The 24,341-nt window shown below is 44.1% G+C and overlaps 2 protein-coding genes across 3 annotated transcripts; both read left to right on the top strand.

The window, feature by feature from the left end:
* Window positions 1-2,769: 2,769 nt before the first annotated feature.
* LYSET (lysosomal enzyme trafficking factor) lies at window positions 2,770-8,641 on the top strand. Of its 2 annotated transcripts, none has more exons than XM_072038360.1 (2): window positions 2,770-2,789; window positions 6,577-8,641. In XM_072038360.1, the coding sequence occupies exon 2, from the start codon at window positions 6,593-6,595 to the stop codon at window positions 6,986-6,988; it is 396 nt and encodes a 131-aa protein (XP_071894461.1). In that variant the 5' UTR covers window positions 2,770-2,789; window positions 6,577-6,592; the 3' UTR covers window positions 6,989-8,641. The 2 variants fall into 2 exon arrangements, with proteins under 2 accessions (XP_071894461.1, XP_027314526.1); XM_027458725.3 differs by lacking the exon at window positions 2,770-2,789 and adding an exon at window positions 4,536-4,733.
* Window positions 8,642-12,749: 4,108 nt separating this feature from the next.
* UBR7 (ubiquitin protein ligase E3 component n-recognin 7) lies at window positions 12,750-23,574 on the top strand. The gene is made up of 11 exons (XM_038179092.2): window positions 12,750-12,982; window positions 13,483-13,616; window positions 13,907-13,967; window positions 15,186-15,281; window positions 16,082-16,135; window positions 17,363-17,468; window positions 19,132-19,319; window positions 19,821-19,952; window positions 20,356-20,518; window positions 21,178-21,239; window positions 22,015-23,574. The coding sequence occupies exons 1-11, from the start codon at window positions 12,806-12,808 to the stop codon at window positions 22,105-22,107; spliced, it is 1,266 nt and encodes a 421-aa protein (XP_038035020.1). The 5' UTR covers window positions 12,750-12,805; the 3' UTR covers window positions 22,108-23,574.
* The last annotated feature ends 767 nt before the right edge of the window (window positions 23,575-24,341 follow it).

Raw genomic sequence — 24,341 nt, 5'->3', positions numbered from 1 at the left:
AATTATATTTGTCCTCTGCTTAAATACTCAGTCACCAACTATCTCTGATGGTATTCTTTAGGTATGTTTTGTCAGTTCTTGTTAAACTTTTGAGACACTTTGAAATTGGCTGAAAACATAAGGAAAAAGCAAACAGTTAATCTCTTTCTTGCTGCAATTATTTTTACCACAGAAGATGGAAAGGTAAAGCTTATATTCAGTGGTAACTAATGAGCAAGGAGTATCACTGTAATGAAACCTAAAAGTTCAATCTAAAAGGCAAAGGCCAAAAGGCCAAGGCCCCTCTTCATAAAAGACCCAGTTCTTTAAAGACACTCTGACAAAGAGTAGCATTCTGTAATTCTACCTTTGGCTGATGTTGTTGTGGATGTTTAGGAGAATGACATAGGTATTTTACTTGTAAGTATCAAAAAGGCAGAGTTTGTTGGAAAGATGGTAAATACTTCTGGAATAATTTTAGACAAACAGAACAAAGTATGTCTGGTATTTCAGAGAACCTGGATAATAGGATTGCCACAAGCTTTACTTAGATGTGTCTGCTATAAAGAAACAAATGCTAGAGCAGAATTTCAGGATGAGACAATCGAGGTAACAGGAGGTCCCTGCACTTCAATGCATAAAAAGCAAGTCAAAGCAGGAAAAGATCGCCATGGATTATATACAGTTCACTGAGGATCTCTGCTTCGTGTGATCAACATAGCCAAAACAAGCAAACATAATATCTGAATTCAGAATGAGAAGAAATAAAATATAAAAATGCCAGTTTATTTAAAAGGGCCTTACATGCTTCCAAAATACTGATGTACTACCCCCATAAGAAAATAGATGCTTCCAACAGAGAAATTCAAAGAAAGATAACAGTAAAGACAAAACAACCACTCAAGGAAAAAAAGGAATAAAAAGACTGTCTGACTTTCAGAAGAAACAAAAGATATAAAATAAAAAATAAGGGTTCATAAAATGTGAAATAAAGTGTATGAAACTGAGAGAAACCTATGTTTCTGTCTCCCAACAGATGATAGTATAAGTAGCCGATCAAAACAAGTTACCGCACCACAACAGGATACTCTGAAATTCAAAGCAACTACATGTAATAGACAACAAAAACTCCACGAGCTGCAAAAACACTGGGCTTTCATTCACTTGCTGATAAAAATTCATATGACCAGTATAAATATTGTTCTGGGAAAAAAAAAAAAAAGGAAAACTAGAACCATTCTCCTTTTATAAACATGCACCCTTAGTTTTTTGTGTGTTACACAAGGTTCACTGAAAAATCTTTTTATTCTGTATTTCTTTACGAACACAGTACTAATGTGTTCTTGAGAAAAATGCCTTCTGTATGTTTCTGTAATTAGTTTCTCACTTCTTAGTTACTTGTCAATAAGTAACCCCTACCTACAACTATGTCAAATCTTTATCCACACAAATTATGCAGGGTGCATTTTTCCTTTCAGTTTCTACCTTCCATTTGGAAGCCCATCTACTTTTGGTTTGGGAACGATCTCTTCTACATTTGCTCTTCTACTTTGGCCCAAGTCTAAGCCTGGTTAAAACCTTAATTTAACACTGTGCATGAAAACTTTGTTTTGATGCAAAGATTACAACCAACTCTTTTGTTTTCCTTCTGTCAGCCCTCACTTGTCCTAAGTACTTTGGCAGGGTCCCAAGTACACTAACAGGCCTTAATAAGCCCAAAAGCCTCACCTGCCCCCTGCCTGTGGGCTCAGGAGCCCCATTTAAGCCGAGCCCTGGGCCTTCAGACTGTACTAGAGCTGTAAGAGCCTCTAGCTTAGTGCTGGCTATGCTTAACCATAGGTCACGTTCACCTGAATCTTCGCCTTCAGACCAACTTCCTAGCTTGCCTTCAGTGTTTTCTTATCAGTATGAACCTACTTGGTAGTCAGTAGCTTATGCCTGTTGCTAGTACAATTTTCTCCTCTTGTTTGCAGCCTGAGTATTAATCATTTGAGTCTCACTCTATAAATGTTGATATTTCAATATGGAAAGAATGAGTTGTTCTCCCTGCATTGTTACTAGCCCTGGTGACTTAAAACCCCTCTGAAGCTGAGAACAGACTCTACTTGTTCCATTAATTCTGATTTCCTCCCCCCCTCCTCCCAACAGCAGTCTGGGGAAAAACAAAACAATCAAAAATATCAGCAGCTATTTGCTGTGTCCCTTCTCATACTGTGTTAAGGGTTAAGCATAATGCTGAGTTTACAGAAATTGAGGTCTAGCCCAAAGATAGTACAAATCACTCTCTCTGATGCTACACCTCTACTTTCAAAAGCAGCTTGCTTTTGCTGTGGCAGATTCCCAAATTCTTTAAATCTTTCTCTTCAAAGCCATAATTTCAGGCCTATGATTAATACAGAAGAAAAGACCAATAAATGAAGCACATTAAATCCTAAGTCATCTTCCCTTTCCAATTCTAACCATTCAGAAGACAGACTTGTTAAGTATGAATAAACCATAGATTTCAATCCTTTTTCTTCAGAATCTTAAGTGCAACTGTGGGCTTTATGCTCAGCATTGCCAAGCCAATCACACAGTCACATATTTGTTCTCACTGAAACCTTCCTTTTTAACAACTAGGTCAGCATTTTTAAGGAAATGGGCTCTATGCAGCAGCTATTCAATTTCCCATCACTACCCATCACTCTAACACCAATATAAGATGATGCAAGAAAGCCGTGCTTGATTAGAAGGCCAGTCAGGCATAAAGCAACCAGCAGGAAAACTCTATTTACTTCTGGATCACCTGGGATTTTAGTACCTGCAGGCAGGTAAGAAAGAAATAAATACAAGTAAGAAGGGCATTTAATGTTGAACAACATCCCAACTCTATGTGGTTACTCGTATCTACAACACCATTCATTAGAACTACACTAAGAGTTCATTTAAACTTCATGAAAGATAATTCAACTGAGGTTAAGCACAAAACCTCTTCTGAATTGGGAGTCGGGCTGGGTGACTCCTGGTCAGTGCAAGGTTGGCTTTGTCTTTGGTATTGAGCACCATCTAGTGGTCCTCAAAGTGACCGAGGAGATGGACTTTGAGCCTTTAGTTGTGGGTTCTTCTCAACAGTGTCATTTTTTTCCAATGACAACTGCAGCACCATACACTTAGTCCTCATCTATCTGGGATATAATCCAAAACACTACTTTCTAACATATTTTTCATTGAAACATCGAGCATAATAGCACAAGCCATCCTAAAACTGATTTTGCAGAAGCTATATATACTGTCTTAAAAAAAAAAAAAAGAGAGGGGAAAAAAAAAACAACAACCTACTATGTCCCCCAAGAAAAATGGCAGAAAATACTAGGTGTATATATTTACCCCCTACTCCCCCCCCCCCCCCCCCATAAGTAATTGCTTTAATATCTTGCATTCGATGCCCCTTTTAAAATTTTCTGTTATTCTTCTTTTTAATTATAGCTGGGTGTGTGTGAATTGTGGCCATACTGTTTCTCTATAACATCACTTTTATCTTCTCATCTCTCCATATTTCCTTTTTAATGATTTGGATCACCAACTAGAGAGCAGAATTTGATGCTGATTGCCAACGAGCCAGACACTTCCAACACAAACTGAGCATTAGTCAAGGCGCTGACAAACGAAATGGATTTGAAATACATTTCAGTCACAGTAAATTCAGTGTATGGAGCAGTTCAGAAAGAAGCGTAAGATGTGTAAAAAAAAAAAGCATAAGTAGTATTAGGAAGTGTTCAGAAAGGAGCATAAGTAGAATTAGGAAACAGCAGTTTATTTATGACTGTGGTATATTAAAAAATTAAGAAAAAAGTTTACATTTTACGTGCAATGCTATGCAATTCCTGAATTGTTTTAACTAGCGCAGGAAACCTGTTAACCAGTTATTGAATTCAGATGTTGAAACACATTCTAAACACTTTCCAACCATGATTGGGATGCAAACTGGTGAAGCATATGGAGGTGACAACACACATTTTTTGGTCAATTTAATCACAGAATCACAGAATTGTAGGGGTTGGAAGGGACCTGGAGGGATCATCGGGTCAAACCCCCCTGCCAAAGCAGGTTCCTTAGAGCAGGCTGCCCAGGTAGGCGTCCAGGTGGGCCTTGACTATCTCCGGAGAAGGTATTTAGAAGACTTTCTGGCTTACGTTTTTCCCTGTGATTTTTTTTTCCTAACAATTTAATTCAGCAGCAATGTGCAAGCAGTAGGCATTTATGTATAAACACCTGCTGCTGCACACTACGTTGTCACCGGAGGGGCTGTTCCACAACACGCTGCCCCCCACCAGCATTTTGTTACTTTCTGCCACCGGGGCTCCCCCCCCGCCGAGCAGCCCCTGTGTGAGACCAGCGGCCTGCGACCCTCCCCGGCGCGGTACTGGCGGAGCGGCCGCCATTTTGGGCGAGGCCCCCACCGGCACGGCGGGGCGCGGGCCCGAGCCAAGATGGCGGCCGGCCAACGCGCCGCCCGGCCAGTGCCCGCCCCGCCGCGCCGCGCCGCGCCTCTCCTCGCCTCGCCCCGCCTCGGATGCGGCCGGGCGCGCCCCGGCAGTGGTTGTCCCGATGCCGGAAGCGGCGGGGTTCCGGGCCGGCCGGGCGGCGATGGCAGTGGGCCGGCAGCGGTGGCGCGGCTGGGCGGGAGCCGCCGCCTCCCGGTGCGGCGGCGCGGGCTGAGGGGAGCGGGCCGCCCGCCGCCGCCCTCCCGCTCCCTGCTTCTCCGCTGGAGGAAGGTGAGGGCACGGGGGGAGCCCCCCGGGGGGCGCGGGGAGCTGAGGTAGAAGCCGTCTCCGGGGGGAGGTGGGGAGCGGGCGGAGCGGGCCCGTCCCGCGCGGGGTGCCCCGGGGCCAGCGCTGCCCCCCCGGTACCGGCAGGAATCCCCTCACGGTGCGCTGCTTCACTTTGCTGCGATTTTAACGGGGTGTGGGCTTTGACTCGGTGCATTCCCTGGGAAGCTTTTATTTATTTATTTATTTTATTTTATTTTAGTGTGAAGTGCTGGCAGCCTTCTCAAATATGTCTAACTTCTGGGAAAAAACGCCTCACGGCTCAGCTGTGGGGTAAATGTGCACTCTGGAGCTTAAAGATCCGCTGGGGAAAAACTTACCCAAACAGCTTCTTAGGTGTTTCTACATCGTCTAACCAAACGTATTAACTCAGTGTGTTACAAAGCTGGCATACTGTTAACTTATATAGAAGTATAAGCTAAACAAATATGCCTCAAAACTAACAGATTTCTGTGGTGTTTCCCTGCACGTTCGGCTGTGGCAGCCACCTGAAGCGAGGCAGCGCGAGGGCCAGAGCAGCTTCCCCAGATCCTGCCAGGTCAGGGCTGAGGACGTGGAAAGCCAGAAAGTCTTTGGGGAATGGTGCCCAGAAAGATTAATTTGGCCTTGGGAAGGGGGAATCCAAAAAGATGCAATGGCTTTGGTGTCAGTGGTGTTAAACTCTTGCATAATTCTGTTAATAGTTACAGTTCTGTGTGCATAAATAATAAATAAATAGTTACAGTTCTGTGTGCACACTGTCTAGTATATTTAGAACCACTAACTAGCTCGTGATATATTTTGTTTAGAACAGTTCTCCAAAAATTGACTTTAATCCTCTCAAAAATTCTTAGGAAAGGCTCTGATGGTCTACGGCTGCGTAACTGTGCCTGCTAGAGCTCTGAGCAGCTGCAGTGGAGCGGTGGCTCGCCCTGCCCTGCCCAGGGATCATCTTGAGGGAAAGCAACAACTTTGCTATTAGTGAAGGTGCTTTGGCTAGTGTGCTTGTGGCTGGTTTCAAGAAGGCTTCAAGTCACTTAGACCCATACAGCCAGCGATCTTAAAGCAGCTAAAGGTTGAGCGCAGTGGGGTGCGTGTGTAGCTTCAATTACTGTGCTTTTTTGTGTGTGTGTGTGGGGGGATCAGTTGATGGGTGTCTGGTTTGTTCTGCAAGGAGTCGGTTACTAATACCCAGGTTCTCCTCCTTTCCTCCAGAAGGCGTAGTGCAACTGTTTCCCCAGGTAGAGCAGAAATACAGTACGTTACATGTAACACCCTGTAGTGCATATCCTCACGTGCGCAAATGGGTACAAGTACACAGCTTTAGTACGTATCTTCTCATGTGTAAATTTAAAACATCTTTTTTTTATAGGGTTCCTTGATGGGCACTCAGCTAAAGTTTAATTAAACTGGATGTTGGTGCGCTGCAAACGAGTAGTGATGCTCCAGTTACTAACTGGCTAGCAGCATGTTTGTTTTAGACACAAAAGAGCTGTACAGAAATTCTGAATTTATGGAAAGTCTCATATAGCCTCACTCTGTGGCTAGAATCACTGGTAGCAGGTTGGATGAATAACTTAGCCGATTCACAACTTCTGTTCTGTTAACTCAGTACTTGACTTTAGCCTGGCAGAACTTACTACCTAGCAGGCGCTAAACTCAGCTATTTAGAAATGTGTGCACGTTTTTTTTTGTTTTTTTTTTACTGGTGTGTTGGGAAAGTTATAAAAGTTACCATATGAAAATCAAGCATCACCTCTATCCCCCTTCTCCACACTGTACTGAAAATGTACTTCTTGTTTTGCTACAGGTGCAGAGCATGGAGAATGATGAACTTCCGCCAGAGGATGGGATGGATTGGTGTGGGGTTGTACTTGCTAGCAAGTGCTGCAGCTTTTTATTATGTCTTTGAAATCAATGAGACTTACAACAAACTAGCACTGGAGCACATTCAGCAACATCCCAAGGAACCACAGGAAGGAACCACATGGACGCACTCCTTAAAAGTACGACTGCTATCCTTGCCTTTTTGGCTGTGGACTATAATCTTTTTAATACCGTATTTACAGATGTTCTTGTTCCTCTATTCCTGTACGAGAGCTGACCCCAAAACTGTTGGCTATTGCATCATTCCTATCTGCTTGGCTGTTATTTGCAATCGTCATCAAACATTTGTGAAGGCCTCTAATCAGATCAGTAGATTACAGCTGATTGACACTTAATTTCTAGTTTCCGTAGCCGTTTTGAAGCAATTGCGTACGCCTGATCTAATCACGAGACTGAAGTTCTGAGTGAAGGCTGCAAAGAGCCTTTTCTTTCAAACTGTTAAGCAATGAACAGTGACTGTTTTCTATTTAAAAAAAAATAATTACAAAAGTTTTTTAAAGTATGGGTATATCCAAGTGACTTGAGTGGGAGAGCCCTGTGTGACACTTGATGGAAATATTCCTCATTTTGCCTTAATGATGCAAAATTGCTACACTCCATCTGAAACGTTCTGTGGGGAAATAAGTTTCTGGTCCATAACTTTACTCCTGTGCAAAAAAAAAAAAGACTTTTGTTTTCCCTTGGAGTAAAATCAATGAACAGATGCTTCTTTTGTGATAAATGTAAAAGGACAAAAAATCAAACTTGATTATAAAAGTTGCACTTAGCACAATTCTTTGCTTTTTCTTTTAAGTAATCCATATCTACATCAGTGCTGGTTTTTAAGGAATTTTTAAAAAATAAATTTAGGAAATACAGGAAGCAAAGAATAAAGTATGTGCAAATCTTTAAAGAGAAAAAGGTACTTTTTGTCTGTGGCATCATACTTTTTTTTTTTTTTTTTTTTTTTCTCCCCCAGTGACCAGAATACCACGCTGTAGCAGGCAGGCAGTGAGGGGTGGCACAGGCCCGGAGGCTGGTGCTTTACGCTTTTTCCCTATGATGTCAAAAGCAGCTTGTGCTGGCATTGGGCTGTAGCATGCACAAAATGTGGTTCTTAAGTGTTGCCTTCTCCTACCTATAGGAATCTGCTTTGATAAAAAGCGATTGGAGTTTACTGCCATTCAAATTTCCACTCCAGACATGTAAAAACATGCTCTGTGAGCGCTGATGAATTAACAAAACTTCAAATTTGGGAAAGTGAACTGATAATAGGTTGGGGGATGCTCTAAGCCTGTTGTAAGACAGATACTATGTTTCTTCCAGAAATTTGAGTGAGATACATTCTCCTTCCTGCAGTGAATACAGTTTTTCCTCAGTCATTCTGAAATTCCACTGACATTTCTTACCCTGGTTTCAGCCCGTTTTCCAGTGCTATTTTGGTATATCATTTAATCCTAACTACCGGATCATGTATTTTGAATGATGTCAAATCTGTTCTTTCTTTTCTCCTTTTTTGTTTCATAGTATAACTACGTTTTTGAGCCAATGTGAAAGTAACCTGAATGTGAAAACAGTGCAAAATACGGACTTGGAAAGTAGCAGGCCCTAAACGTTATGAGCTAAACTTCTCAGTTACCGTTTTGATTGTACGTGATTGTCAGTACCGAATCATCACAGATGCTAATCCGCTTCTGACTACTGTAAGGGAATCCTGGAGCCTATCGGCTTTCTCCAGCTGTGGAAAGAACACTATTTTCAGTGTTGTTATGTTCAAGCATGGTAGTTACAACACCTTAAACTTTCTGTTTGCATTTGGAGATATTTCCAGGCTGTGGTTTCAAATGCCAGCATTGGTGCTAGGACCCGAAAACACAATGTAGCCTTTACAAGAAGGTTTTAAGTTCTAAGTGCAATATGAAAAGGAGGAAGCTGCCATCCTAATATGCTGGAGTAAGAATAAAGTATAAACTCTGACTTCTAGTATCTTTTGGAGTCAGAGCTTTTAAGTTGTGTTGTTTCTTAACTCTAAAAATCATCATCTTATTTATCTATAAAATAAAAACTTTTCAATGTTTATAAACAGAAGTCTGTCAATGCAGATAAATATGAACGGCATTTTCTTGTGTACGTTTGCTGTTAGAAAGCAGTGCTGGCAGTCAGCTGCCATAGCTTATTGTTCCCCTGTCCTTCCCTCCGTGAGTGTTTGATCACTTTTGTTGTCTTTTTATTCTCCGTGTCCCAATTGCTTGGCTGTAGCCTGAATTTTTGTGGATAGATGGATGAAACTGAATCCCTTCACCATTTCTCTACCTCAGTGTAACAGGGAGATGTCTGTCTAGACTTTTTTTTTTTTTTAACTTGCTGTAGTTTTTTAACTGAGAAGTTGCTATGATGTGTCTATTAAAAGAAGAACATCGTAAGAGGAAGCACTGAAAATAGAAAGCGATAGGGAGAACTGTCTGAGCTAGTGTTGTGCAACCATATGGCCTTTAGCAAATTCATCAGCACATCTGATGCGATGAGCCAAGGCGGGATGTGGAGCACGTGCTGGGTGCAGCAGTGGCTTGCGGAACGGTGGCTCATGTTTGCAGACTTCTCCATCAGAAGCCTGGCTTTAGATTAAAGCTGTCTAAAAGCGTGAGCTTTACACCAAACTACAGAGAGATGCACGAACTAGTTCAGACCAATGCCATGTGTGTAAGGATTTGAGCCTGAGGTGGGAAGCAGCAATGGAAAGAAATAAACTATTTAAGCAGCATGTGGGAATACTGCATGACAAGACTAGAAGAGAAAAGCATTTTTGCCAGCATTTTTGGCACCAGTGGAAGATAATAAACAGGTGAAGCATCACCAAGAGAGTAAACAAAGAAAAAATAACGATTGCTTTTTACTTGTACAACAGGTAGTGAAATTACTTTGATTACTGTGAAGATTTTTAGGTAGTGTCAAAGCTAATTCTCAGTTGTGGATCATTGCTTGCAACGCAAGTTGATGTAATGTAAAAGCTTTTGGGCTAATTGAGCTTGGTTTTACAACCTTTTTTAGAAGACTGCAGTACTTTTCAATTAGCTCTTGATTGCAAATGACAATAACATCCATTTCTACAGCGATGGAATTACTGAAAGATGTGAGACGTGCTCACACCAGAACTTGCTCATACCAATCTTTTCTCCAAGTGGACAGAGAAGATGAATTGCTACAACTGCCGCTTAGAGGTGGAAAAGCTATTTTTACTCATACTCTTTTAACTTAAAATGATTTACCTCAGACTGAAACAGCTTTCTAAAGCAGAAGCTGTCAAAATAGAGGCAGTGATGAAGTTCTGAGAAAAAGAATTAACCTTTACTAGCTTAGCAGTCATTTGGAGCTTTTTCTTTTTTCCCTGCCAAGAAAGTGAGTAGCTGTAACAAGGTTTATTAACACTTATCTCTGTGTCGCTTACCCTGTGGCTTTTTTTTTTTTTTTTTGGCTGTGTCACAAGATCAAGCTTTGTCAGGCTGCTGGAGTGTTACTTCTGGGCAGTCTGGAGCGTCAGTTTCATTAACTGCTGTACCTTCGCCTGGTGGTACCTGCCCACCTCAGGAGAATCTCTGCCACGTTTTGTAAGTACTGCCGAGCCAGTGGGAGAGCAGGTCCAATGAAGAGCTGAAGTGAAGGCTGCAGCCCTTCGAACTTGGCCATCAGTAAGCTGCAATAAAACGTGATTCTTATGAAGCATGTTTCTTCTGGCAGCCCAGCACAGCTGCAAGCTTTTCGGTTTAGCTAAAAATATGAGGATTAAGTTACCCTTGGAACCAAACTCCAGCTTGTGCAGCATATGTGCTATTAACTGCCCTTTAATTTTCTCTTGCCTTGTCCATTGTTGTCTTAAAAGAATGCTCTCTGGTGGTTTAGTGGTTCAGCTTGTTTATTATTCTAGTAGTTAAAAAAATACATTTTATGTACCAGTCCTGGATGATAAGCTCGTTTCAACATGACTTAATGAACGAAAGCAGTCCAGTAACCATCAGTTCATTTGTAAGAGCCAACTCATCTCTGGCTCTCCTTCAAGCTAGCCCTGCAGTATCGGCCTGTGCTGGAAAGAAAGAACATGCTGCAGCCACAGAAAGGCTCTCTATTGCTCGGCTCTTCATGCTGCTAGCACAGTTAGCACACGTCAAGATGCACGATCAGCGTGTGCTCACCACTGGATCACTCTGTTTCAGAAAGAATCTGATTTCTGGAGCAGCGTGCGTGTAAGGTAACTTTTAAGGCAGAAGGAGTGGGAATTACCTGGGATGCGCTGGGGAATAACGTTCCGTTCGAGTCCTTGTACTGAAAGCAAGGGAATGTCTGCTGGGAACTGGGGAAGCCTTGCACCTGGCATGGTTACCAGGCATGATGGCACTACTTCCAGTCGGTGCCTAATAAGTATCACACTTAAAGGTTTTAAGCTTTTTATTTTTTTTGTAAAAACACTGTACTTATTCTGTAGGCTGAACTGAGGTTAAAATCAACCCTCAGTTGTCTGAACCAGCAAATTCAGTTTTCCAAAGCTGTAACAGGCTGTCATACACTGAAATCCCGGTCTGTGTGCAGTAGGCTTGCTTTTGACAAGTCCCACTGAAGCTCTCTATGCCTAGTTACCTTGGAGCAGCTCTCAGAAAAGTCAGTTCCCTGCTCCAGGTCTATGACACTTACCAGAGGCAAGCCTCTAGCTTAGAATTACCTAAATTCCAGCAAAGCTTCAGTACCCCTTTTGTTCTTTAAGAGTTTTGTGGCCACAATAAGGACTACAAATGATTTTTTGAATGCTGTTCCTGACCCAGTGCTCATCAATCTCTTCTGGAGCCCAGGTGCAGCATTTTATTACCTGTCCATGCTGGCAGCTAAAAGCAGTTACCTTGTTACTGGTGCTTCAGCTACTTTTGTTTCTACCCTAGGAGAGTTAGGGTTTGCTGCTTCACACCAGGGGTTTTCAACCCGTGATTTGCCAGTGGACAATTTATACAGAGAGCACAAGTTTAAGTCTGACACGTTGCTTTATAGTGACTCCACAGCCCTCACCGTTGGAGGAGCAGTTCGGACTGCGGCCTGGAGGAGAAGCCCTGCTCTCAGTTCTGTACCAGGCTTCACAGCTGCAGCAGCTCCACGATGCCACGAGCACTGCTCACACGAAGGAGCCCTTCTGACACGTTTATCAGTCGGGCTGTTCAGACAAAACGTTGCCTGAGCCGTTTGATAAAGCACTTCCTTCGGTGCGAGTATGCTCGCTGGGCCTCTTTATCAACTGCTCGCACTGCTCCAGATAAATGCAGGCAAGCTTGTGCTTGCAGAAAGAATCACTGACTTTCAAAGAGCCAGCAGGGCCGGTTAAGCCCTCCGAGGCCGCCCGGCCCCCCGTGTCCCGGCGGGGTGAGGTGAGGCAGGACCGGGGGGGGCTGCCTGTGGGACGCCCCCCCCGGGACCCAGCCGCAGCCCGCTGCCCCGCCGGGCTTTCAGAAAGCACCTCACAAACACTTTTTTTTTTTCTCCTTTTATTGTCATTTCGAGGCGCCGCCGAGCTCCGCAGGGGCGGAGCCGCCACCGGCCGCCTCAGTCAGGGCCGCTGCACCCTCGTCCTCTTCGGCGGGGGGTCCTCGGGCACGCCGCTCCCCTCCGCGCCGTCCTCCTGCTGCTGCTCTTCATCCTCCTCCTCCTCCTCCTCGTCCTCCTCGTCCTCCTCGACGCCGCCTACCGGAAGCCGCGCACAGGCCGCGTGAGGGCTCTGCGGGTGCCGGTGCCGCCGCTCCCCCCCCCTCCTCCTCCTCCTCCTCCTCACCCCCCCCCCCCCGCCTCACCGCCGGTTCCCGCCTCGGGGCGCTCGAGCGGCGCCAGCAGCTGCGCGAGGCGCTCCTGCAGCTCGCCCAGCCCCAGGCGCAGCGCGCGCAGCCGTCCCCCCGGCCCCTCCTCTGCCGCCGGGCACCGCACGCGCACGGAGCGCGCCTCCCCGCCGCGCCGCAGCTCGGCCACCAGCTCCATGGCGCCGCCGCCCCGCCGCCGGGCGGCCCCGCCGGCCAATCCGCGCCGCCGCCGCTTTCCCGCCGCTCCGCCCTCCCGCGCGCGGGTCACGTGGTCCCGCGCCCCGCCCCGCCCCGCCCCGCCCCGCCCCTCCGCGCGCGCGCTTCCCGCCTCGGGCTCGCGGCCCCGCGATGGCGGCGGCGGCGGAGGGCGCGGGGAGCGGGGCGGGCGGCGGGAGCGGGGCCGGGGCGGCGGCGGAGGAGCCCGTGGTGTCCCTGGCGGAGGTGCTGGCCGAGAACGAGGAGCTGGAGAAGGAGGCGCGGGCCGTGCTGGGCGGCAGCGACCACGAGCGGTGCAGCTACGCCCAGGTGGGGCCGGCCCCGCGCACCCCATGGCCCCCCCCCGTAACGCCCCCTCATAGAGCCCCCCATTGCACCCCCACCCCTCACAACGCCCCAGACCCCCCCATAACACCCATCCCTCCCTAACACCCAGACCCAGCCATAGCACCCCATAACACCACACCCACCCACAGTACCCCCAAAACCTCCGTAACGCCCTAACAAGCACCCGATCCCCCCATAACCCCCCCCATAACGCCCCCACCCTCCTCCGCATCACCTCAGCGCCCCCCGTGACGCCCCCCGCGAAGCTGCGTGTGCCCCGTCCGTCCCCGGGGTGTGCAGGACCGGGCTGGAGGGGGCCCTGAGCAGCCCGACCCGGTGGGAGGTGGCCCTGCCCCTGGCAGCGGCTCAGAACTGGGTGCTCTGTGAGGTCCCCTCAAATTCTGTGATTCAGAACACCCCATAACGCCCCAAGCCCACGCCCCATAGCCCCCAGCCCCTCCAACCCCGGTCTCTCCCCGCAGGGCGCGGTGAAGCGACAAGCTCTGTATGCCTGTAGCACCTGCACGCCACCCGGGGCAGAGCCGGCCGGCATCTGCCTGGCGTGCAGCTACGAGTGCCACGGCTCGCACCGCCTCTTCGAGCTCTACACCAAGAGGTACGGGGTGGGGGGGCCCTGACGCCCCTCAGCGCCTGGCCCCAGGGAATGGGTGCTCAGGGGTGGCCCAGGGAGGAGGAGGTGGGGGGCTTGTCTTGGCCGGCCTGGCCTTTGGGAGTGCTGTTGGGGTGGTGGCAAGGCTGTGCAGATATTCAGCTGGCCCTGCTGCCTGGGCGGGCTGCAAGAGTGCTCTTATGGCTGCTAAACAGCTGCTGGGGGTTGTTGTGTGCACAGAAGATAAGGTGTTGTTGCCGAATCCGACCTCTGAAATGCTCTGTTCTCCTTCCCAGGAACTTCCGCTGCGACTGTGGAAACAGCAAGTTCAAGAATTTGCAGTGCAAGTTGCTCCCGGTGAGTCGAGGCCTTGGCTTCCTGCAAGCAAAATTAAAGTAACTCGGAAGAGTCTCAGGAGGCTGGTGGCTTGCTGCAGCAAGTGCCAGCTCACGTGGTGCTGCTGTTTTTCCCAGCGAGTTAAATGAGGTGGGAATATTGCGGCAAGAGGTGAAACAGTTGAGGGCCCAAAGGGCTGAACCCTGCTGTGTGAGCAGAGGAGTGGGGCTGCTGGGCCTCATTGTCCGTGACTGTAGCTGCTCGTTGTCCGTGGCCAGTGTAGTGCCAGAAACGTGTGGTGCCGGTGGTAATGAGTCCCAACAGCTTTAAGCTGGCTTCAAAGGACTTTCAGGGTGCAGTTTTTGCAGTTGTTTTATGGAATGTTAACACTGTGCTGCCATCAAAAGGATGGTTCCCTTCCCTTCAGCTTCTTTGTAGCATAAATTCTATGGGTTGTCGCCCAACGGGCAGTTTTTTCACTCGGTTAGGCCCTTGTGCTCTCATCCTGGCTGGGCAGTTTGTGCTCATTAAGCAGCTGATGGTCTGTTTGCAAAGCAGCAAGAGAAAGATGCATACCCTTCTGCACGTGGCCTCAGGCTGCAACTACGGACAGTTCTGAAGTCCCCTGGCTGCAGCTGTGTTAGCTGCTTTTAGGAAGGGGATTACCTGCAGTTGTGGTTCAGTTGCTTGTTTTGTAATTTGGACCGTCCTTTGGCATAGAGGGAGGCTTGTGTGACAAGAAATCAGTGTAACCTCAGTGGTAGGATTAAACAAAGTTGGGTTTGGATTATAGTGTGGATATTAAAAAAAAAAACACAAAAAAACTTGGAGGGAAAGGTGCATGGGAAATCTACAGATACTGCTGCAGTGGCAGCAGGCACACACAATTGATGATCAAAACTCTTAAAATAACAGTTTTAGATGAGTAGTAGCACAAGAACACCACAGATTTTAATACATTTGTTACAAATATGGAATGTGTGTTCTTCCTCTTCCCTTTGGAACTTTAGTATTCCTTGTGTGCCCTACTGGTTACTGTATGGCATCGGTGTCTGGGTAATATCGTTGTGTTTAGATTTTTGGGCTGATGTGCATAATGATTGCTTTGGGGAAGTAAAGCAGAACAGGATTTGTTTGTTTGTTTGTTTTTTTTCTTTTTTTTTTTCAGATTTCCATTTTTTCTGTCTTTTGTTTTTTCACTGCATTGTATATCGAAACAATTTTTTCCTTTCCTCCTAGGAAAAAGGCAAGGTGAATTCAGGAAATAAGTACAATGACAACTTTTATGGCTTGTACTGTACTTGCAAAAGACCTTATCCTGATCCTGATGATGAGGTAAGAAATGCAAAATCTAGTAGTAACAATATGTGGATGGTATTTTTGCAGAACATGCAAAGGGTGGTCCTTGAGCTGCATTTCGGGAAGATCTCACTTTAAGAACCTTCTGTTCCATGTCAATTTTTGATGTGATGTGCTGTTTAGAGTAATTAATTTCTCATGTTTTTAAATAGTAGCACTTTTTATGCCTTAAAGACAGAAAAAGAAGACAAACCATCGCTAAGACAAAATGCTGCCACAGTCATCTCTGTTGTTTGTCAAGTTACACAGTTGCCTTAGAAGATGTGTTTCTCGTTATCTTGAGAAGTGCTATGAGTGGCTATAAATGCTGTAACTGATTTGTAACAAATCAGGTTTTACTGTACTGTCTTACAAACAGCTCAGGCAGGCTTCTGGCGTGCCCTATATAAACCCGGTGATGTCGTGCATGTCACTATCTTTCTTTTGCTTATCTGTTTTGCGTTTCTGTTCACAGGAAAAAAGATACTGATACCGTGTTAACTTCTGTTAGCTCTTTGGTGTGAGAATGTCTTGCTCTACTGGGAAAACTAGTTCTGTAATAATAACTGGGAATTTCCATAGTCTTGATAGCACGACGAATTACATGTGCTGTTGAACTTGAGGGAAGCAAACAGACTTCAGGAAAGCAATAACTGCTTATTATTGGCAGCTCACTGTGGGTGGGCAAGGAGGGAAATGCAGTTCACTTGAGCAGGCTTCGCATAACACTATAGTTTGAGGCTTGTGAAGGATTCTGAAGGTTGATACCAATGCTAATAACGTGACCATTCATCTAGATTCCAGATGAAATGATCCAGTGCATAGTTTGTGAAGACTGGTTCCATGGAAGGGTAAGGAAACTATAAGTAGCAGAATTGCCATTTGCATAGAAATAAAATAGCATCAGGTAAGTTTGTATGGTAATCTTTACTTGGGGAGTTGTGCTGTAGTTCTCAAAAGATGATAATGTATGTTCTGGGGTATTTTTTTTCATTCAATGCAGGGGAGTATTAAATCTTTAATATTGAACTGCTGCTCACTCCAGTCAAAAAAAAAAAAAATAATAATTAGGAAGAGTTCCACCTATTTCAAGGCTCCTTCCGTAGAACAAGGAGACTCTTGTTAGAGAAGTTATTATTTTAATTGGAAAATTCTAATCATTCAAATCAGTGAGAAAAAGATTCTTGCTGAGACACATCATTATCCACTGTCTGAATAGTTCTTCATTCAGAAGAACGCTTTTTAAACTGTAGCTACTTTAAATAGCAAGGAACAAACTACGCTGTTGGTTCCTGATTACAAACTTCAGGGAAATCTTTTAAAAGCAGCTAAAGTACTTTGGTGAGTGTCCTACTTAATGCACGAGCATTAAGGGTTCAGCCTCTTGTGCCTTCAAGGGCATGAGTGAAATTCCATTGTGAATTGTTAGAAAGTGAAGTGTTTGAAGTTGCAGGATCAAAGAAGGAAAAAGGATGATTGGCTTCAATTATAGGTTCTGTAGATACACTACGGGATTCTTTTTATAAATGTATATGTTAAGAATATTATGCTGCGTACTGTGAACTTTGTAAGAAAGTTTTCTCAAAATAAAGTAGGTAAGTGCTTTTAATTGCCTAAATGTTTCTCACTGGTTTGTAGAGAGGTTTGGGACCCAATTCTTCTCGATCCCAGTATGTGAATGACATGAAGGCTTACGATCTTTTACATATAAGGAAGTTATTTAGGTGTCTAAAGTGTGTGGTAGTATCTTAATAGGCTACGTTTAGGACCGTGTTTAGAAGAGTAATGTTTCAGAATGAGATAAAGATAGAACTGGGGTTTCTGGGTGTATACAAGGAATAAAAGTCTTAAACAAAGGTGTGTAAGTGAAGACAGATTTTTTTGTTGTTGTTTCCCATGGCATTTGGTCAACTCTTTCTGGTCTGTTACGCTGATATTTGTTGCAGAAAGGTAGCAGGACTACATGCTTGCATTGAAAATAGGGTGGCCGCTGATGTTTTACTTCATCTAAAGCTGGAGTTGAATCTGTTAATTTGCAGTGAACGTTCAACTGCTGCATCCTTGTTTCCTTTTGACAGCATCTTGGTGCAATTCCCCCTGAGAGTGGAGACTTCCATGAAATGGTATGCCAGGCCTGCATGAATCACTGCCATTTCCTATGGGCCTATGCTCCGCAATTAGCAGGTAAGAAAATTAACTCAGCAGAGACCCTGTTTCATTAGTATGTTTCTCATAGTTGGTTGATTAATGACATTATACTCTTTAAGTGGTTGGAGAAATGCTGCTCGTTATATTGGACAATCACCTACAGCAGCGAAACAGGCAGGGCTGCAGTAACTGTTCTGTTAAAAAAAAAAAAAAAAAAGGCATTTCTGATTCCTAAATCTTAATTCCCTGGTGCTTACTGATTTATTTAATCAAAGATGTGCTAGCACCTAGACTGATAAGGATTTAATACTTGTCTCAAGGAACTTAATCTCTAAGTTGAATCAAAGACCTGAAGAGGTATCTTAAAGGAAACAGTAAGGAAAACAGCTGAGTCTAAGAGGCTCTGAGCAGTAAAGAGCAAGCGATAGAGTGCCCTGAAAGGGATGTGTGAAACCTTGGTCTGTGTGGGGCAAGGGCTCTGCTCGGGATGTGTGCTGTTTGTGGTCACACCAGGTGTCTCTGGTGTGTGCTCTCTGCGGGATCAGACAGGCAGATGACTTGATTCCAGTGCAAAAAGCTGGCTTCGTATGATCTTGTTTTCCTCAAGGTTGCTTGTAGCAACTGGTCATCTCTCACGGGACAGGAATTTCAATGGAAATTTTAAGGACTCCAAGCTGGCTTACCTGGGTTTCTGTTTGTTCTGACAGAAATACAGTGGAGAGTGTTGGTTTGTTGTTGTTTTCTGGCATGTTTGTTTTGTTTTCCTTCTTTGTAACTAGCTGTGTCACAGCAAACAGATGTGACTTGACATTACAACATAGACTTGTTTTACGTAAGGAAGTGGTTAGTATAGTTCTGTCACGGAGTTGGTTTTACTGAGATGCGTCACTTGCCTGTTGAGTCACCCCAGGCTACTGGGAGATAAAAACACTTGTGTGCGCCTAGGACTAATAGCCGTGACTACTGCTAGTTTTACTTGGTAGGATTTATTTCATATTTAAGTTATTTTGACTAAAATGAGTATCATCAGCAAGAAGATTTTGTGGGTAAAAGCAGTGCTGCTGAAGGATTCAGCTGAAATTACATAATTGTAAATTCTGCTTATTAAGAGCATATGCAGCAGAGGGTCTGAACACTTCAGAAAGTGATGTGCTTGGTATGCTGCATTGTTAGTAATGCACAGTTCTTTAGATAAAGAGCTTTTTTTTTTTTTTCTCATGCAAAACCATTTATAAAGCTTGAAGATGTCTGTAAATGTTTAGAAAAGTGGGGCTTCTTTGTTTTGCTTTTTTTTTTTAAACTTGTGTCTGGAGAAAACGAAGGACTCCGACACAGTCAGCAAAAAGTGCATGCCAGCTACTGAATCTATTAGATGGGGAACAAGGAGTGTCAAGAGGGATAAGCTTATTAGTAGAGAACTATCTGAAATTGTGATGCCGTTTTCCTTCTAGGCTTTAGATTTTGTGAAGCAAGAGTGGTTTAGAATGAGTATGAGAGGCGAAGAAGAGTGTGGTGAAAAAGGAAGTGGTTCTTTTCATACATAGGTCTGTGTGTTTGGACAGCTGTAGAATATATCCAGGATCCTGCAGTGTGTGAGGTAATCCAGGTGTTCTTAATGCTGTAATGTACAGCACAAGGAATGTTTGTGGTACCCTGTACTTTCTGGCACGGTATTTTCACTTGTGTGTGCATCTTCTAGTTCCTGCGTTGACCAAAGCAACCTCTCTTGAAGATGAAGGGATTGTCCTGAATGTTGAGGAAAGTGAAGAACAGAAGAAAGAAATAAAAAAAGAAAGTGGAGCAGAACATCAAGAAGTAAAGGAGGAGGAAAAGCAAACGGAACAGTTCAACGAACCATCCACTAGCTCTGGGTCTGCTTGTCCGGAGGTAAAATCCCGCCTTTTCTGTCCTGTACATCTTTGTACTAGTGGCAAAACCCACCTCCGGAGGTTCAGTGAGGAGGTAAATGCTTTCTGTCTGTGTTCCTCCTCAGCTGCTGACACTTGAAATATGGTCTCAGTGGAGCACAGCCCAGGCTACGGGACGTGCCTGGAGCAGTAGGTGGGACAAGGGTGCAATGGCTGCTTGCAGCTGGGGTACCTGCACCCCGTCCTGTGAGCCCCTGGGCCTTGACACAGAGGTGACAGTTTGTTCTAATACCGTGGTGTTAGGCATTGTAACTGCGCTTCTAAAATAATAGTTTATTATACATCCAGTGGAAACTGCTAAACCACATCAGAATCCTTCTGTGAATGGAACAGTAATACAGGTTGCTTAATGAAATTGTATCTGAGACAAAAGAAAAATCTTGTGTAAGGAAGTGATGTGCTGGAAAGAAGCGTGGCTATTTGAAGCTGTAGAGCACTGAACACTCTGCTTTTAATTCAGATAGTTACTAAGAGTGAAGAACCAGCCTGCAAGCTGAAAGAACTCCAGAGCAAGCAATTTTTAAAAAAAGATACTGCCACCTTTTGGCCATCAAACTGGAGAAGCAAATTATGCACTTGTGCAGATTGTTTGGTATGTATTCTCTCTTCATTGTAAACGCTGAAACGGGGGAGGCAGGGAGGAGCTCCCAAAGAACCTTGGAAGAAAAGCCTGTAGATAAAAAATATGTGAAAATGTTCTTACTTTGCACATAAACACCTAAAAAAAAATCCCTCCACCTGACATAGAGATACACACTGGATTGTTTGGAATTAATGCAGCATGAAGGAGCTTCTAAACATTCAAATTTTCTCTGCTGTTTAAAGCCAGTCTTGTTTTGGAAGACATCATGGGGGAATGGCTGAAATGCTTGAGACAAAACTTAATTATTTTTATTGTTGTTATTTGTGATACTAAATGCAAAGAAGGAATGGGAGAGAGCATCTGTATCTGAGAAGTTTTGTAATTTAAAAGTAAATTTTGCATTGTTTTCTAGAAAATGTATTCAGAGCTTGAAGTCCCATTCCTGACAGATGAATATGACACTGTCTTGGCTTATGAAAACAAAGGTACCAGTGACCAAGAAACAGACAGGAGAGATCCTTTAATGGACACCCTGAACAGCATGAACAGAGTTCAGCAAGTAGAGCTCATCTGTGGTAAATATAAAAAAAATACTGATTTTCAGGATCTGCCTTAGCGTTTTAAGTGAACAGCTAACGAGGTCTTGCAGTTTACTTCAAAAATAGTTTGAAATCAGTGTGTAAAAGACTGACAGGTTGCAAAGCTCAGTCAGTATTACTACAGAGAAGTTTGTCCTCTCTGGACTTTACCTAGATGGTGCGGGAACTCTTCTCCTATTTAACATTGTAGGTATGGTATTAATGGTAATTTCTTCTGACTTAAATATTTAAAGATTAACTTAAGCTGTCTTAAATTTCATACCTTTTCCTGTTGCTTTGGCCATCTCCTGTTTTCTGGGGGAGTGCTGGTCGATGTGAAGCTGGGGTGAAGGCTGTTTCTTGACACCTGTCCCGCAGAGCATGCTGAACTTCAGTATGTTTCTCTGAAGGTTAGCTGGACAAATGCTCAGACCACACAGGCTGGTCTGTTAAATTATTAGGCATCTCTTGTTTTCTTCTTGTCTTCTTTTGCTTTTTGCTTTATTTTTTTATAATCCAGTTCAAATCTAGATTTCTCTGAAGTAAATCTGAATAATGACAAGAGGAAGTGCAGCAGGTTGTCTTCTTGAGCCAATGTTAAACTAAAGCTTTGTATTTTTTTCTGTGTTTACCCTTGGCTTTGCTTCCCCATTCAGAATACAACGACTTAAAGACAGAACTGACCGACTATCTCAGGAGATTTGCAGATGAGGGAACGGTAAGCAGAAACTTGCAGAATTTGTACAACTTTCCAGAAAGTGTTCTAAAATACTGTTGAAGGGTATTAGGTATTACAATACTGTTGTATTTTTTCTGTCTCTTGGAATTGTTGTAGAAATGAGACATTCCTGATTCAACGGGAATTTAATGGCAGTGCTGAGAAAAAACAGGAACCTTACAGAAATCTGTCTGTAAAGTGCTGGGAGCTGTTTTCAAATTTCAATGAAACTTTTGTTGTTCTAGGAAAAGCATTTTGGGAAAAAGCTCTTAATCTTTGTTCTTAGATTAAATTCAGTCTTTAAGGACTGACGGAATATTGGCAAAGTGTTGTTTTTTGTTTTCCTTGAGGAGTTGCTTGCCATTATTAATCAACACAAGCATTGTATTTGCTCAGTATTAAGCCCCAGCTTTACTGAACAGCCATTCTAAGTTGCATGTGTTCTGTCTGAAGCGAGTGTCAAATCTTGCTTTGTGTTAATTGTTCTGATCATAAAAGCAAGTAGCCAGACCTATTAAAAATACAAGGAGCTTTGCTCTCGGTGCTTAGCATTGGGTAGCTTGTTTCATTCTCTGTATTTTCCTATAATGGAATTTGGGCATTAATCATTTCCTTTGGGTAAGGCAGGAAAGCTGGTTTGCTAGCCATATCACACAGACTTCAGAATACTTTTAAATGCTTGGTGCATTACATATGGAACACATTTAAGAAAAAAAAAACAACTGCTTAATTGGGTTATTGTACCACAACTTGAGCTTCCTATTGTTTGCAATAGGTTGTTAAAAGAGAAGACATTCAGCACTTCTTTGAAGAATTTCAGTCACGAAAAAGACGACGGACTAACAGGATGCAGTACTACTGCAGTTAGAGGGAGAAGTTCTGAGGCTGAAAGGACAACTGGGGACACAATATTCATTGACAAACAGAAGAGGCATTTTTAGTACTTGGCTTCTCAAAATCCAACTATTCAAGAAACCGCCTCCACCTTCATTTTGTCTCATTTCCTTTATTTGTAGCGCATAGAATGTGTTCTGAACAGGTACATTGCTTTTATATGGATTTCAGTAGCGGTTTTTGCTTGTATTTCTTTGAAAGTTGGCCTCACCTCAAGGGGGAGGACTGCTTGTTGACAGAACTTTGTGCCACTGTTCGTTCCCTTTCTCCTTTGACCTGTTTTACTTTTAGTGCCTATAGCTCTCCTCTGTCCTAAAGCACAGGTGTGGGGCACGCTCTGCGTTGTGCAGGGCCGGAGCGTGTTGCTTTCCTGCTCTGAAGGGCTGTGTCATTGCTTCTGGTTGGGGTGACCGGCAGTTGCTCCCTGCACAAAGTAAGTTTGTTTATTTCTGCAGGGAGGCATGGGTACTTAAAACGTAAAGCAGGCATGAGGTAATGATGATTGCTGTTGGTTGTAATCCTGGTGGGTGAAACTGCATTCTAAAAGTCAGTTGGTATCATGTGAACTCAATAGCACAATAGAAGTTCTGCACAGCAGCTCTGCTGGGAAGTATGCCCTGAGCAGGTGGAAAGTGAGAAATCAGAGGTTGGACTTAATGCAAAACGTTGTATCCATTTTTATAACTTCGAAAACTTTGTTTCTAACTATGTACAGTGATGTTTTACATGCAAAAATTTGTCACATGAACTTTATCTGCTGGTTAGAATGTAAACAGTATCTAGGAAGAGGTACTAAATTACAAAGTAAGCAGCTGGGGGGTTTATAAGAGGACTTACAATGTGCTTTTATTTTAAAAACTAGCCTACTTCAAGTTGTTCTACTTCATAAATGTTCCTGCAAACACTGCAGCAGCCTGGTGTTTTGTACAGTACAAAATGGATGATCTTTTTATAATCACTGTGATAATCAAGGAACAGGAGGTTTCACTGACTTTTAAGAAGCTACAGTTAACTGCAATTAAATCTTGATTTTCCGTAAGTTATTTTGAGCCTAATGTAGTTTTTTTGTTTTGTTTTGTTTTTACTTACAAACCCCAAACCCTGCTTTAAGAAAGCTATAATTTTTAACTCTTGCTTTCTGTAACTGGAGGATGTGTTTGCCATGGGGTACTATTTTGCTTATTCATTAACTATTCATGTTAATGAGACTTTTTAGAAGAAAATCACACATTTAGTATTCCCCCTTTTGTTTTTAATTACTTCATTTACAGAAGCTTTTTCTAGCATAAAGGCTCAGCTAATTGGTTTGTTCCATGCAAAATGACTAGTTGCTTTTAAATTTAACTCTGGGTATTGTATGTGCTTTTTTGTAGCAGTTGTTACAAGACTTGTAACTGCATATCTAACTGAAAAATAAAGAACTGTTCAGTCGTTCACTCTGCATGGTCTGGTCTCTGAAATGCTGCTTTGCCGTTCTATTTTTATCCACAATCCAGCCCAGCAGAACTAGGGCGATGACTACACGGTCGCCATCTGGCCGAGATACCTGTGGGAGGCTGAGACAGGGGCTGGGCCAACCCAAACCTGGTATTCTGAGAGCTTTGCTTCCAGCTCTCCCTCACTTCGTTGTGCAGGGCTGGCATCTTGTATGCAGGTACACGTTTGAGCAGGAGAAAAAGCAGAAGGGTACTGGGGCTCCTGGGTGGCAGCTCTTGACATTTAATTCATTAAACTGGTGGGGGCAGAAGGTGGCCAGAGGCTTCACTTCCAGCTCTACGCTCAAATCACCCTGAACTGAAGCCCTGGGTTTTCACCGTTTTGCTGTTCTCTCCCTAGCGTATATGAGAACACCACCACACAGAACAGCTACCGCAGTGTAGCACAACTACCTACAGTAACACCCACTTACACCATAGTCACTGTACCCAAGGAATTAAAGCAGTGGTGCATAGAGGGAGTAAATTTTAGAGAAAAACGTGAACCATGCCAATTCCAGGACAGCTGGTGCAGCTACAGCTTCACACCAGGTGCAGACTGAAGCCACATTGCCTTGTGTTGGGTATCCCTGTACTGAAGTGAGGATGCTGTTGCAGAGTGAACACAAAGCCCCCAGCAACAGCATTCTAGTTTAGGAAGCTGCTCTTAAACCCCATCTTCCTGGCTCTGCAGGGATGCCCATTAGCATTTATGCTCATACAGCACTCCTGC

Source organism: Anas platyrhynchos, chromosome 5 (genome assembly GCF_047663525.1).
Source record: "Anas platyrhynchos isolate ZD024472 breed Pekin duck chromosome 5, IASCAAS_PekinDuck_T2T, whole genome shotgun sequence".
Classification (NCBI taxonomy): Eukaryota; Metazoa; Chordata; class Aves; order Anseriformes; family Anatidae; genus Anas; species Anas platyrhynchos.
Note: the sequence above shows the minus strand (reverse complement) of the source record. Positions and strands in the feature narration are given on the sequence as shown.

Coding starts and splice junctions, on each gene's coding strand:
- LYSET (XM_072038360.1), top strand. CDS start 6,593: ATGATGAACTTCCGCCAGAGGATGGGATGGATTGGTGTGGGGTTGTAC.
- UBR7 (XM_038179092.2), top strand. CDS start 12,806: ATGGCGGCGGCGGCGGAGGGCGCGGGGAGCGGGGCGGGCGGCGGGAGC. Junction 15,282..16,081: donor ATCCTGATCCTGATGATGAG/GTAAGAAATGCA, acceptor CCATTCATCTAG/ATTCCAGATGAAATGATCCA. Junction 21,240..22,014: donor GATTTGCAGATGAGGGAACG/GTAAGCAGAAAC, acceptor TGTTTGCAATAG/GTTGTTAAAAGAGAAGACAT.